This window comes from Sturnus vulgaris, chromosome 14 (assembly GCF_052056855.1).
Source record: "Sturnus vulgaris isolate bStuVul1 chromosome 14, bStuVul1.hap1, whole genome shotgun sequence".
NCBI classification, from domain to species: Eukaryota; Metazoa; Chordata; class Aves; order Passeriformes; family Sturnidae; genus Sturnus; species Sturnus vulgaris.
In genome coordinates, this window is record NC_142256.1 from 15,002,732 (window position 1) to 15,017,670 (window position 14,939).

The following is a 14,939-nucleotide window of genomic DNA, read 5'->3' on the forward strand; positions in this document are numbered from 1 at the left end:
TTGAATAAAATATTCACTACAAATTATGATAGTTGCATAATGTCATCAGTAAATTTTTAACATAATATAAACTTAGCTGTAGAGTATAACTATCTTTTGAAAGAGGAGGGAACTACTAGCTTTATTTGCATGATGAATTTACTCAAGAGGAAACATGTAGGGGTACAGCTTTATGGATTTTTTTTTTTTAATTTTAAGATTAAATGAAGAAACCAAAGGTTTAATTTTGGTTGATTTAACAAGCTTTACTTGTGCATTTTAGGTCTATGTAGAATGGATGCTCCTGTGTAAAGGATACTCCTGCACAGTTATAGAGGCAATTATAATGGAAGAGAACTTCAAAAGGACAAGTCTCGCTAACCTTTTCTTCAGAACATTTTACAAACATCAAGACTTCCTCAGTATTTGTCAGCTTACTTGGTAAAATGAGATTGGTCTCTAAAAAATCTGGGTTTGATACTCTTTTTCATATTAGCTTTCATAAAACAGGCCTGGTTTGTTAGAACACTCTCAGTTAGCTTAAATTTTTTACCTGCCACAAGTAAGCAATTACAGAGTTGAAAAAATTGATTAACTTAAATAATGCCAGTATTTTTGCAGTGTTCTCAAGACATATGCAAGTGGCCAGGCTGCTTTCCTCTGGATGTTCAATGGATGTCAGTAGTTAACCCTAGGTCTCCATACATGAGGTTTCAGTGCCAGTCATCTCTCCCACAAAATTATTTTAAGAGGACTCTGTTTCAGAATAAACAAAAAAAAGGGAGAAAGTTGTGTTTAGACTTAGTAATGATAATACCTATTTTTTTTTCATCCAGTAATGAATTAATGGGTTATGAAGATTCTTCATTGTGGATATATTCAGTTCTCTAAACAGTATGTGGGAAAGCCATGCACATCACAACTGCTGTTTCATGTAAAATTAGTATTCAGTACTGCAAATCTCCAAACAAACCAATTGGGCTTTTAGCCCAAATGTTATGAGGGAGAACAAGAACAAAGTGTTGGGTATTAAAAATGTTTAAGTTATAACTGAGGATGTATGGAGTGCAGATGTTCTGAGGTTGGCAGAGTTGCTGAGATAAGTTTTTAATGAAAGATAATAAGGTTTTTATATTTATTTCTTCATTTTTAGAAGCAAAGCCAAGTTTTGCATACGTGTATAGTTTGCTTGAATTTTATTTTGTAAGGATGATTATTTAGGTTGATTGTTGAAAGAGCCTGTTGCTTATGAAAGACTTAGGTTTTAGCTGTCATGCTGCTTGATTTGAATGTGGCACAATGTTTATTTATTTATTTATTTAAAATATTCCTTTTCCTTTTTGATGGTGTAGATTTTCATTTGGGGCAGGGAAGGATGGACACAAATGGCAAGGTAATGGCAGTCTTTGGAGCCACACTTTCAGTGGGTTTTGCAGTGCTGCTGTGAGACTGTGGGTGCAGTGGTGATGGAGTGGGCAGGTGGGACAGTGCAGGTGGCCCAGGGGAATTCCTGGGCAGTGATGCCCTTGCCGAAGCCCAGGCCTGGCAGAAAAAAAGCTGTGCTGCTTTGGCAGAAGACAGCAGGATAATATTTAATGAAGTATCCTCCCCACTTTTTAATTATTTTAAAGGTCCAGGTAAGACTTACACCATTTGACTTGTGTCTGTATTTTATTTCTGTGGTGAGTTTAGTCTCTTTTTGTTACTGTTTGGAGCCAGTTCAAACATTTTTATGTAGTGTCGAGCTTCAGCTAATAAACTTGTGAATCTCAGCTGACCAAACATAGAACAGAGTTGGTCTCTTTATCCTTCTGATCTTGGAAGGCTTGGGATCACTCTGCTGGGGAGTACAAGGGAGCTCCACAAAGGACTATCCAAAGTGTGCTGTGACCTGGGCCAATACAAGCTGACTGGGAGATGTGCTTGAGAGATTTTACTTTCTACTCTTCAGTATTATTTTATAGGGTTTTCCCTTATTTGAGCTGTCTAATACTGACTTTATCTTAGAATAGCAGCTGGAGCTATTGCAGTATGTGCTTGTATAGTCCCTCCTCCAGAATTTGTAATCAAATGCGGTTGTTCTTAAAAAGGCCCAAAGTTTTGGGCACGAACCCCTAGTGACCTGGACTTGGTTCTAATGGGAAAATCTGTATGGTAGGAGGGGAAACGGAGGGGTTTCACTAAAGTGAGGCAACTTGAAGACTCGAATTGATTAGTGGCAGAACAAAAAATAGAACTTGCTAGGTTGGGGATGCCTTGTCAGTTGGGCAACCCTGCCTCCACCCTGTGTACTGAAGTAATTCATTGCTGTTGGTTATACATTTGAACAATGGTAATTCTGCTCAAGGATTTGCTGTGGAGCAGGTTACCTGCTTGCTGTAGACTGTGCATGCCTTCATCCCTGGATTTTTCAAGAGCAAAGATTTTGAGGGGATGTGCAAAGTACATTTTTGAAAAAACAGTATGTGAAGAGGCATATTATTCTGTAGTTTAGTTTGGAAGTTTACGGCATTTAGGCAGTTGGAGGGTGTGCTTGCCTTGTGTCATAAATGAACCAGTACACCTTTCTTGACTGAAGTAGACATATGTGGCTCTTTTCCCCATTTTTTCCCCCCATTTACTTTTTTTTTTTTCAAGTCTTGGTTGTTATCTGACTTGGCTTTTATTCTTCCTAAGAGCCTCATTTTCCACGCAGTCAGACTACAACATCTGGAAGCAATCTCTTCTTTGGCAAGAAAAGATGTGACAAACACAATGAGGTGTAACTTCTACTTTTGTTATCTTACCTTTGCATTTTTTAATACATCCAAACACAAACTATTTTACAGATATATGGGAGTTTCAGGTGCATTTTAGCAGAGCTTGGGAATATTGTTGGGCAGTATCATTAGACAGTAACACAAGTATTTTCACCTATAATAAGCATAATAGTTGGATTTACTGTACAGTTCGATAGTCTTTCAGATATTGTAATGCAGGTATTGGGTGTTTTAAAGCCACATTTTACTGGACAGTGTGAATTACTATTGCTACTATAAAAACCTCATAGCACTCAAACAGTGACAGTGTACTTCTGTTTTAAAATAGCATTTAACTTCATTAAAGATATTGATGTTATTAATGGTACTTTAATGAGCGATCCTATGACTGTGAAGCACTCACTGTAGCAAGCTCTTTTACTTCTTTAGTAGTTGTTCCACATACTTAATAAAACTAGCAAAAATCAAAAAGTACTCTTAATGACAGGAGGATTATTTGGTGGTGTAGTTGAGATTGGCAGACTTATTAGGGTGGTATAAAGGTCCTTTTATATTATTCTCTTTTTAAGTCTCTAAAATTGCGGTGAAGTCTCAACCTTCACTTTGAGTTTTAGCCTTCTTTCATACACCATTTAAATTCAGTTTTTCTTCATTCTTCCTTTTCCCCCTCAATAAAGCCTGTTTTAAGATTTTGTTTTCACAGCATTAAACCATGAAAACAAATTTTACTTTGTGTTGACCCATGTGTGCATTACCTCTGGGAGCCTGTTTCCATGTGCTTGGCTGCTTCGTGGCTGGTTCTCTCAGATTCTGGGGGTCCTCAGCTGCTCTCAGCCGAGCTTCTGGCTGAGGGGTGGTGAGGGGTGAACGATTCTGTAGGTACGTGTGCTGTCTGCCGTGTAATGAAAATTGAAGAAATGCATGTGGAAAAGGAGTAGGAAGACAGCTGAGACTGGGCAGATGCCTGATGAATTTAGAGACAGAAGGTGCTGTCACAGGTGACGTGTGTGTCCCAGGCACGGTGCTTGTCTGCGAGGCCGCTCCCCCCTTGGCAGGTGTGTGAGTGGGAGTCGTGGAGCAATTAGGGTCTTAGTGCCTGCTTAGCCCCACAGAACTGCAGGCTTTTGGAATTGGCTCCTCCCAACAGAAGAGTAGGAATCCCAGCAGGAACCATGGAGGCAGGTTTGGCCACCTCGTTAAGAGGTCCTGTGTGGCAGCAGAGCTCTGCTGCTGGTGGTGATACTCTGACCCTGGTGAAGCTCCTCATTGGCTTCATTGTGAAGGTAGAGTTCAGCTGCCCATGCTGCATCCAGTGACTTGTGTGGCTGCAGGAGGTGTTGATTCGGGTGGCTGATCCAATGGAGGGCTAATCATGGGGGAAGAAAATGGTTTTGGTTTTATAATTTACTTGCTGCTGGTTTGCCTGCGTGCCAAAAGGAGCAGAAACTTTCCTGTGTGTTTAGAGAGAGGAAAGGAAAACGTACTGCTATCAGTAACAGCCCACAGTGTTGGAAAAGCATGTTCTGAGATTACGCTTTCCCACTTATTCAGCAGACTTGTTGTATGAACTAAAGAGCAAATGTTATAAAAAAGAATAAAGAGCAGGCCAGGGGAAAAAATTGTAGCAATGGCATAAAGTCAACAACCATCATAACATGGCTTTTAAAATTTTTTTTGAAAGATGGAGAGGTATGTGGTCCCAAGTGGTGTGGAGAGGGTGTAACAGCTGGAAGTTTAGGGAAAAAAAGTAAAGAAAGAGACTGAAAAGATAAAAGCTGTGTTAATTCAGTCATTTAGGTTGTTTGTTGACGTGTTAACTGTTCAGTGGCTTTGGCATAGTGGACTGGTCCTGTGTATATTGACCGTGCCTCTCTTGGTAAGCAAGGAAGAATGCAGATTGATGGTCTCTAGTTCAGGTCTTTCTGTAAAGGAATTACAAGTCTCATCTTTTAAGCAAACAGCACAAAACCACGCAGATAAAGGTATTAATTGCTTTATTGTTTTGTTTAGTCTTGATTGCACTATCTTAATATGGTCAAAACTGCTGATATGGTTATAAATAATATTACAGTTACATTACAGAATTATACTTGAAGTATGTTTTCTGTATTTTACTCAAATTACAGAATTGCTTTGAAGCTTTTTGGCAGCTGAAATATTAGGTTGTGTACTATTAGTAGAAATAGCACACTTTGAGGTCTGTAGAGAATGTCATGCACTTGCTCAAAATCTTGCTTAAAAGTCCACTTACAGAGATAAAAGCAAAAGGAGTTTGAAGAAGCAGATTTGTCTAGGTTTTTTTTTTTTTTTTTTTCCCTGAATAGCCAAAGCTTATTTTATCAAACAAAAGGTTAGGCACATTCTAGCTAATCAGAAAAAGGGGTGAGAGGTATAATGCAGCTGATATTGCCTTTCTCTTCTGAAATAGTTAAGGGAAAATACTGGACATAATTCTGATCCTTTCTTTAAATTTTATCTGAGTAGCATTTTAATTGTTGCTGCTGCATAATTGATCCTGAAGCATCAGCATGTCTCGTTCATGGATAGGTAAATAATTCAGGTATTAACTTCAGCCATACTCTTCAGCATCACAGTTTGAGAAGTTCTAATTTTCTGAATTGAGGTTCTTGATTTTACAGGTGACTAACTGAATTACAGGGAAAAAATCAATACATCTCTGACATTACCCAAATCTTTGCCCTGACCATGTAGCTATTTTTTAAACTTTGTATCTCTTCCTTCCCAAAAAAATGATAACTGTTTTACTGATTTGCATTATAAAACTTCCAGATGATAGAGGCCAGGAATCCAACAGCAACCAAAATAAACAGCCTGTGTAGGAAACACTCCCCAACCAAAACCCATCTACTTGAAACCTCACAGTGAGCTTAATCAGTAACACTGGAGTTCCTGCACTTACACAAGTGTACAAAGCACAAACATTTTGGACTGGTTTTAAGATTCTTTATAGGGTGTGTGTGTTTATACATATATAATGAGGTGTATTCTTAGAGCAAATGCTGCTCACTGACTTGCATTAGTATATCTGTGCATGTAATAGGAATTGTGGGAGGACAGGTAGCCCTAAGCAACTGCTGGTGGCAGCATATGTGTTACCGAGTGAATTGTGCTGGTCAATTCGGTCAACTTCTGGCAGAGTCAACGTTTGGACAGTGTATTTGAGTTAATCGCAACCATACCTAAATATTCATGTAATAGGGATAAATGGCCTTTAAGATTTAAGTCTGCTTTTCACTGAATATGCTTTTGGAGTCTTGATAGTGTTTTGTGCTTGCCCTCTTGCTTTTAACAGTCAAACTCTTTTAAATAGAAACCCCTCCTGCATTTATAGTTGGAAGCATTATGTATGATTACTGTTGCTGGACTGCTCCTGTTGTTCCAGGAGGTTTTTTAATTCATTAATGTTTTGTTAGCAAAGTTTTAAATAGCAAGGTGCAATAAAGGGATACATTACTTCTGCTCTTAAATGCTTTTTGAAATTCTTCTGCTTGTTTTGAAAGCTAAATACTGAGACTAGTCATAGCAGCTATATGGATTTCTGTCTTTGTAAAAGTCATTGGAATCAAACACATGTGCCTTTTTTTCACAAAAGGTGAAGAAATCCTCTGATGTCTTAACAATCTAAATACAAATCTAAAGGAAATGTACTACAATATTTTTGCAATTTTAGCAATCTGTTATAAAGTTTATTGCAGAGAAATAACTAGGTCAACCTCTGGATGACCTGTCTTTTAGAATTTCTTCAGTTAGCTTTAGGCTAGAGCTCCACCTTGTGATCCTTCAGCAGGATACATTTTCTTTTTATAGTTAATAATTTAATTATGATTTCACAAAGTTGAATGCCTTTTGAAGTTTTCACAGACTTGAGAGATTTCAGTATCTTCTCTGGAAAATTAAAGTTGGAATTCTGTGAATATGCCAGAAAAGAAACTCAAGAGCTGATTTTTAAGATACAATTTAGTTTAGAGTAAACCTCCTAGAGTTCATAGAATAATCTATTTATTAGAACACGTTTAATAGATAATATAGACTTGCATTGTTTGGAATGGCATCTGCAAGAATTTAATTTTTTCTTTTCAGATTTCACTGTGATATATGAACTTGGTATATTTAAAAAGTTTTGGTAGGAATATAATTCCTGTAAGCATCCTTTCTTATTGACTTCCTGAACCACATGCTTTGAATGAGTCATTCAGTATGGGCATGAAGAAGACATGGCTGGTGGTAGTCCTGAATTTCCAGAAGATGTTTATTGAGATGAAGGATCTTGGGGAATGACCAGTGTTGCTCTTTTCCCATAGCAAAACAAGAGAACATGACATAAAATTGGAAAATGATGAAGTCAAGGTAAAGAATATGCATTTTCGTAGTATGGAATTTGGCTGTGGGAGTTCTTTGATGGAAGACCCTCCACTGAATATTGAATTGAAAAACTATTTGGAAATACTAATGGAAAAAATAAAGTTTTGTGAAGTATAGGGACAGCCTCCCTGGCCAGCAAAATCCATGGATTATTTCTGGATGGCAGGAAAGTATTCAGGGAAATTTCGCTATAAAGGAAAGAGTTTTCTTCCTTGGGCAGCTTCTCTTGGCTACTACCACAGAGGGCTTACTGGACTGGGTTGACCCTGCTGGCTGAGCATCAACAGATTTCATTCTGGATGTGTGTAAATGTTGTAAAATTACTCTTTACTAGGACAAACGCAAGGGGTTTTTTGGTCATTGCTGGAACTTAAGCTTGACACCTGAGATCCCTTACACTCTTCCTTTGTACTCTGTTGCTGGGTGTTCATCTCTACCTTCTGTTTTCCAGAACACCAGTATATAGTTGCACTCATGAGGGCTAAGTTTGTTCTACCTTAAAGAAAAACAAAAAAATATCAATCTCAGTAGTTGAAAGCTTCAGCATCAAGCAAGAACTTGATATGTCTGTTCTGTTCTGGGAGATGATTCTAAAAATGTTTTGTGATCTGTACTAAGATGAAGAGTTCTGACAGAAGTTCAAGTTGATATGAATGGCAGACAGCTTTTGTTAGTGATTTGTTTGGCTTGTTTGATGTAGAGAACAAGTACTCTAATAATTTGCCCATTCGTTTTTGTAGTTTTGGGTTTTTTTCTTTAATTTTCAATGATTATAAAAATTTATTGAGATTTTTAAAAATTTGTCAGGATAGTATGTTTGGGTTTCATATAAGGAGCCAATTTGCATGTAAGGATGCTGATTGTCACTTTAGTAGATGTCTTGCCTCTTAACATTGAAAAACGTAAACTAGGAAGAATCAAATGCCAACACATTGGTAGACAGGTTGAACCATTGGTAGACAGGTTGAACTTGAAACTGGGCAGTGTCATTTTTGAAGTTTGCATCTCTGCTTTGCACTGGGACTGAATCACAAGCATGCCTCAAAAAGAATTTGTGTAGATGTTTATCTTTCTTCTGCATTTTTCTTTTTTCTGTTCCCCCCTTCCTGTACAGTTGAGCAGGTGCCAGCCTGATGATTAAAGCATTAAAGTGTGTTCTTTTTTCCAAGTTTGAGTTGCTGATTGGAATAAAAATAAATATCAAGAGATAAATAAATACAAAATACATTTAAAAATGCCAAAGTGTAGAACTTTCCAATGTATTAGCTTCTGAGCATGGCATTTCACAGATGGCCTGGATGGTATAGTAGCACCTTGCCACCAAGAAAAGGAATTTTACCCTTCTTCTCCTGTTGATGGCTATGCAGTCTTGTGTTTCCTGTGCCTTGACTCTGGATATCTTCTGTTGAGAAGGTTAACTTGAGAATCTGGGGGAAAAATACTTTAGGGTTTTTTGCCCATTTTAGTGAGGACTTTAATTGGGTGATAATGAATTGGCAGAGTCTGCAAAGGTGAGTGGTTGGGCAGGGGTTGTTACCATGCCTGGGACCATGGGTTGCTACAGGGAGTGTAGATGGAGTGCATTGGTCATGTGCCTGTGCGGTGCCTTTAGAGAAGGGAGGATTGCAGTGGCAGAGGGTGCTGCCATTCTACAGCATGGTTTTTCTTGAAACTTTTTATCTTCTGCTGTGTTTTGGATGGAGTATGCTTCAGTAATTGCAGACTGCCTTGAGAGTCATCATCTTGAACCTCCTTGCCTTTGCCACTATTAATTTCCACTGTGGTTCTTTGCTTTAAGGTAATTATATGAAATGTGAAGAAAGAACGTAGTAAGTTCAGGGTTTATGGTTTCTCTCATCTCTCTAAATCCTGGAAGCTACAGTGGCCCCTAGCATTCAGAATAAGCACTTGCAGGAGAAAGCCAGTCCAGCCTCTCTGCCACATGCTCAGTTGAAATGCAGTCTCTGGAGCAGAGCTACCAGACTTTGAGCAACATGTGCTTAGCATGCCAAAATGAAATCTTCCCCTCAAATACCTAATAATTCCAGAATGCTGTAGAGTCAGCAGACTGACTCTGAAGGCTTTCCTTCCTGGTGTTCTGTCTTTGAAATACCTGAGCATCATGCTTTCTTAATTTCACTGTGTAAAAGTTAGCTTGGGGAGCCAAGTGATATAGAAAGCTTCAGCCCGGATGGCTAAAACTTGCTTTTGAAGTATACAGGGAGATTTTTTTTTCCCCCCTTAAGAATAGGAAAAATAAGAGAAAAGCCTAAATTTATTATAATGAACTATAATGTATTATAGTGAAGTTTAAAACAAGTATTTCACAATCTTTAGTTTTCTTGCTAAAACAATTGTGTTTCCAGTGTTTTCCTTTATACTATGTGGATAGTATTATCTTCCTTGATACTCTTAAGAGTCTTGACAAATACTTCAAATGTTAAACCTGTTGTAAGTCTGGTTTATCAGCTCTGGAAGACATGGGGTTGTGAAGCAGCTGGTTATAAGAACGTGTTGTAAGAGCTTATATTTATGGAAAATTACATGGAAGTTGGCAAACTGGAGATACAAAGTTGTTATATATAATATCCTGAAATATACATCTATTGTGCTTCAAGTTCAACATCGACTCTGGTTTTGGTTTGGTCAGCTAAAATTACCCTGGTGTTGTCAATTCTGGGTGCCTCTACTTAGAGGTGTTAATGAAAACCATTCAAGTTTGCTCATCCTATTCAGAAAACGTGGGTGGTGGGTTTTTGATTGGTTTTTGGTTTGTTTGTTTGTTTGGGGTTTTTGTTGTTACATTTTGTTTGGTTGGGTTTTTTTACAGTGTTTCTGTATTACTATTTTACTGCAATGGTTTTACCATTTGTGGAGTCACTTTGTAGTAGGATCATGAGAGGACTCAAAATTTTTAAACAGGAAAAAGTTAGTTGGAAACAGGATAGCGTGATCTACATTTTCTGTGTTTCCAACTCTTTTATCCTTCCATACGTGGAATAATTTTCACTGTATTTTTTTATTTATTTTTTCTAGAAGTTGTCTGCTACGAAGGAGGAAAGAAAAGTAAGCTTGCTCTTCAGACTGCTTTTTGAATATATTTCTAATACAGTGGTGTAACAGAAGATGATAAAGAAATGATAGCAGCTCCAGAAATACCAACTGATTTTACTCTCCTTCAGTAAGTGCTTTAAAAATGTGTAGTTCTATTTGTATATGTACTATCTCTGTTTTGTGTTACTTTGTCTTGGAAACAGGGAAGCAAAATAAAGGATAGTGTTCTTTTTTTTCCTATTGAGATGTTGATAAAAGCATTGTTTTAATTTTTTCTTGAGTATTAATTCAGCGGTAACTTAAATTTTAAAAATATTTTTTAAACCTGATTTTAAATGAAGTAGTTGAAATATATGCCCTTAACTGGGGTGGGTCATTTAATATTTAAAATATATAATGCCAGATGCTTTAGTTAATGCCAAAGTAATGTCTTCCCTCAGGCATCAGTTTCTTGGTGTTTTTTATATAATTTTACTAAGCCTTTAGTCTTCCCACAATTCTTACGAAACAGACATTTGAGTTTCCACGATTTAGAATTATGTACAGATTACACTTCTGGATATAGAAGTAAAGTGATTATTTTAAGCAGGCCAAAAGAATCCAGTTCATCTCCTTTTATTGTTAAGGGATTGGCATGGATACATTTCTGTGGACTGTTGAAATGGATTAACCTGGTTATGAAGTCTAAAAAGATGCAAACGTGCATCAGTGAGTTTGTGTGGGTGTTTTTTCTTTTCAGTGAGAAATAAAGATTGGAAATAAATTGGAAGATGGTTTTATATGAAATAATGTTTTTACAACTGTTTATAATGGTCTTGTACTCTGGTACAGCTTATTGCTTAGTTAAATATTTGGAACTTGTATTTAGTTCTTTCCTGTGAAAATAAGAGCATCCGGGAATCTTCAGAGAGGAAATTTTTTCCACCTTTTTTCTTTCTTTCGTTCTTCCCCCCTATGTCCTGGTTTGCAGGCTTTTCCAGTCTATATCAGCTTACATAGTCAGCAAGACCAGGCATGGCAAAATCCATGGCAAAAGGCAGCATGCTCCTTTCAGACATTTGCAGTAGTGAGAGACTAAGTTTCTGGAGTGTTTTAGAAGGTTAAAAATAAATCCATAGGAATGAGTCTCCCATGCCTCTGGTCATCTTTCTGATTGTTTGGTTAATTGAATCGGGAAGCATGTATCAGAAATTTGTGATAGCAGCTGAAATTCATTGTACTGCATCTGTGTGTTAAAATGATCTCATATCGCATCATTTAAGTTAATTTGAACGGGAAATGTAGAGAATACACAAGCCAAGCATTCTCTATTAATTCAGGTCATTTCACACACCTTCCTATCCATGTTGCAAATCAAGGATTTGTGTATCAATGCAGTGTATTTTAATGTGTAGGAAATCAAACAAATGAGTTTGCATATTTAGTGTGTTTTTACCGTGTAAGCCTAAACAGATCTACAGCTTATCTTTTTGATGAGGAAACCTCACCTAAACTTCTTCTCTGTACCTTTCAACATAAGTGCAAACATCTTAATTATTTCCTAAGTTTCTAACAGCATGAAGAAATTTGTTGAGTCACTTTGGTTGTCAGGGAAAGTGATGCTTTTGGATTTTTTCTCCTTCTATTTTGTTTAAGTTTTTATGGCCGATATTTAAAGCTCTTCGCTTTTTGAGATGTTGTCATGTTTGTCACATGTCAAAGATGTGGTTCCCACCCTGCTGCTATTTTCTGCCTACCCTCAAATCTTTAAATCTTCGTTGTATGGCTTCCTTCACAGGTACATTGTTTGGAGGAGACAGGATAGACTGCAAGTGTGGGGATATGCTCTATTCCTCAACAGTAGGCTTGGGAAAAGTTTCACTGTTGGTGTTGACTTACTGGACTAAGAATATGCTGTGATTTTATATAGTATGTTTAAGAATGTTTCTGATGAAACGTGTGAATGGTTTGTCTTTTTATCCTTGCAGGGAGTCTGAAACACACTTCTCTTCTGATACAGACTTCGAGGATATTGAAGGAAAAAGCCAAAAACAAGGCAAAGGCAAAGTATGTTCAATCTCTAGGGACACTGAAATATTTTTACTGTCTTGAATTGAAGAGTTTAGCACTTGCTTTGAAGTTGAATGAGCAAGGAATATTTTCTGAAAATGCAAGTATTCTGTGAAGAGAGTTCATATTTGTATTTGCGTGGAAATGCTTCATCTTTACTATTTCTGGGATATTTTCTTAGTGCACTGAAGGCATAAGGGAGGTAGGGGAGGAAAGGATAAGCTTTGATTTGATCAGTCTCTTTGCATATTTTCCATCCTATACTTAAATTCATTGTGTATTCTGTGTCTCTTAATTTGAAAAGTGAATAGAACAATAATTCAGTTAAAAGGGTTTTTTTTAACAGGTTGCAGACAGGAGGTTGCAATAGTAGAGTGGGAGGTCTAAGCCCAGTTCTCAGCCCTTCCCTCCCTTCCTTGGACAGTTGTCCTTCCCACGTGCCTCTTACAGGTTTCACAGCCCCCATGTGTGGCTCCTTCCCTGCAGTGTGCTGGCTTGGGCTGTGATCCCTCACTGGACACCCCTTGAGCCTGAACCAGTACAGAGCACCTGGTTGTTGAGAGCTGGTGATAGATCTTATACAATTAATGTAATTTGTACTAAATGTTCTTTTGTCCTTCTGTAAGTCATACTTGATTTGGGAAATCAAATGCAATGACACCTGCCTGGTCTTCTTACCCCCCACTCGCCAACATATATTCAAATAAAAACCCAAAAGGTTAATGAATTGGAGACTTTGTGATGTGTAAAGGGAATTGCCTTAGCTGTTTTAAAGGAAATACATATAATCTGTTTTACAACTGAAACAAGAGAAAGATCTGTGTTATACACTATCGCTCATCATATTTTTAGTTGCTAAAAGATTTTAAATGGGAGAAGGAGGAAACTGTAGAGTTCTTGCTGGTCTTTGTATCACTTAGGATCTACTGAGTTCAACTCGGATATCAACTTCTGAATTTTTTTATTTTTTATATATACACACACATATAAAACATTTTAAAAATACAGTTGCTGAGAATCAAAGGCCTTGTCTATACTTGTCATGGTATGGATAGTGATTTTTTTTTTTTAATACTTTGTAATAATTAAGTAAAACCTCTTGTGTTTGTGATTGCAGACCTGTAAAAAAGGAAAAAAAGGACCAGCAGAGAAGGGGAAAAGTGGAAACGGAGGAGGGAAACCTGGTGGTCCAAATCGGATGAATGGACATCACCAACAGAATGGTGTGGAAAACATGATGCTCTTTGAAGTAGTTAAAATGGGCAAGAGTGCTATGCAGGTAAGACCTGGGGATAGCTCTATGACTTGGATGTATATAGAATTCAAATACAGCAATATTTTCTTCTATATTCAATTTAATCAAATGAAATCCAATGTAATATTTTTCTTCAAATTGCTGTTTTTACTTGTATATAAGAATGAAAATGTTTTTGCTTTGTTGATGTTTGAATTTGAAATAACTCATTTTTCATTTTTAAATGTTATTCATGAATAATCACATATGAAGTGAATAAATTCATACTACAGTTCAAAGTATCCTGAATGAAGAAAGGTTATTTTAGATTGCATAACTTTAAAGTCCTTTTTGTGTGGTAGTAACTAAACACAAATGTGGTTTAGACTTACTGTTGTCATAGAACTTAACAAGAATCCATAGATTTTGCATAGAGCTTAGATTATCTGAAAATAAATAATTGCTTCTTTTCTTTCATCCAGAGTAAAATCACTAGCTACAACTTACAGGCTCTTTAAATTTCCTGACCCAAATTCCAGCCAATTACAGTATAGCAGTATACCCTGGCCAAGTCAATTTATGGAAAATATAACTCCTTAAAGTATCTACATTAGGCACTTTCCCCACTGTATTTAGTAACAGGACTGAAGTCAGACTATTAAGAAATACAGCACTGTTTTTGTTGGTTTTTTAAGAATTCAGGTAAGTCACTAAAGTGTTTGCTTGTCTGTGAGTCTCCCAGTTGACAGACTCACAGACAAGCCTGTCAGCCTTGAAGCTTTGCTGCTCACTCACTCATGTGACTCCTGGCAGCGTGGAAGAAAGGCTATCTTTGGGAGTGGAAGTCTAGAGTTTGCAGCTCCTGTAATACACATGCAGGGAAGCTGGATTGCTGTGCAGTCCTCTCAAGGTTTGCAAGCTGCTTCATTACAGCTGAGGACAAGAACAAATTACTTGGATGTGTTTGCACAGAGAAATTCTGATTCTCCCTTCATTTATTTTGTTCTATTTCAAAGCAGATGGAAAAACCATACTTCTCTAACTGTTGCTCTGTGTGCAACTCGTTCAGCCAGTTATCTATCAGTAATTGTATCTTCATGACTTTTTAACTGTTTGAAATTATATACAGTCAAAATATTTTGCTTTCCAAGGGCAAAATGGACCTTTGCCAGGTCTGATTACTCTGTTGAATTGAGAAATTGATACCTGAATAGCTATCAATTTTTTTAAATTTGGAAGAAAAAGATTCTCAAATTATTTTTAAACTAAAGTCCATTTCAGCAGTCCAAGTCTTCTCCATGGCCCTCAGTGTTTGCTTATCTGGAAAAATTTTGGTAATGATTTGAAGTTAAATAATTTTAAGTTAAGTTTAAATTCTGTTCTGTGCCTTCTGAATTAGTTGACAAGGTGGTATTAAATCATAGGTTGGACTCTATGACCTCAAAGGTCTTTTTGTGATTCTGTGAATTAGTGTCTGTTCC

At 37.1% G+C, this 14,939-nt stretch overlaps 1 protein-coding gene across 6 annotated transcripts in view; it reads left to right on the forward strand.

Moving 5' to 3' along the window:
• The window catches only part of STAG2 (STAG2 cohesin complex component), a 75,151-nt gene that overhangs the window by 26,154 nt on the left and 34,058 nt on the right, over nucleotides 1–14,939 (forward strand). For all 6 annotated transcript variants that reach the window (XM_088173251.1, XM_014886273.2, XM_014886282.2 and 3 more), the window contains exons 2-4: nucleotides 10,158–10,302; nucleotides 12,143–12,221; nucleotides 13,342–13,503. In XM_088173251.1, coding sequence (XP_088029377.1) covers nucleotides 10,259–10,302; nucleotides 12,143–12,221; nucleotides 13,342–13,503 — 285 coding nt within the window. In that variant the 5' untranslated portion in view covers nucleotides 10,158–10,258. The remainder of the gene's footprint in view (nucleotides 1–10,157; nucleotides 10,303–12,142; nucleotides 12,222–13,341; nucleotides 13,504–14,939) is intronic.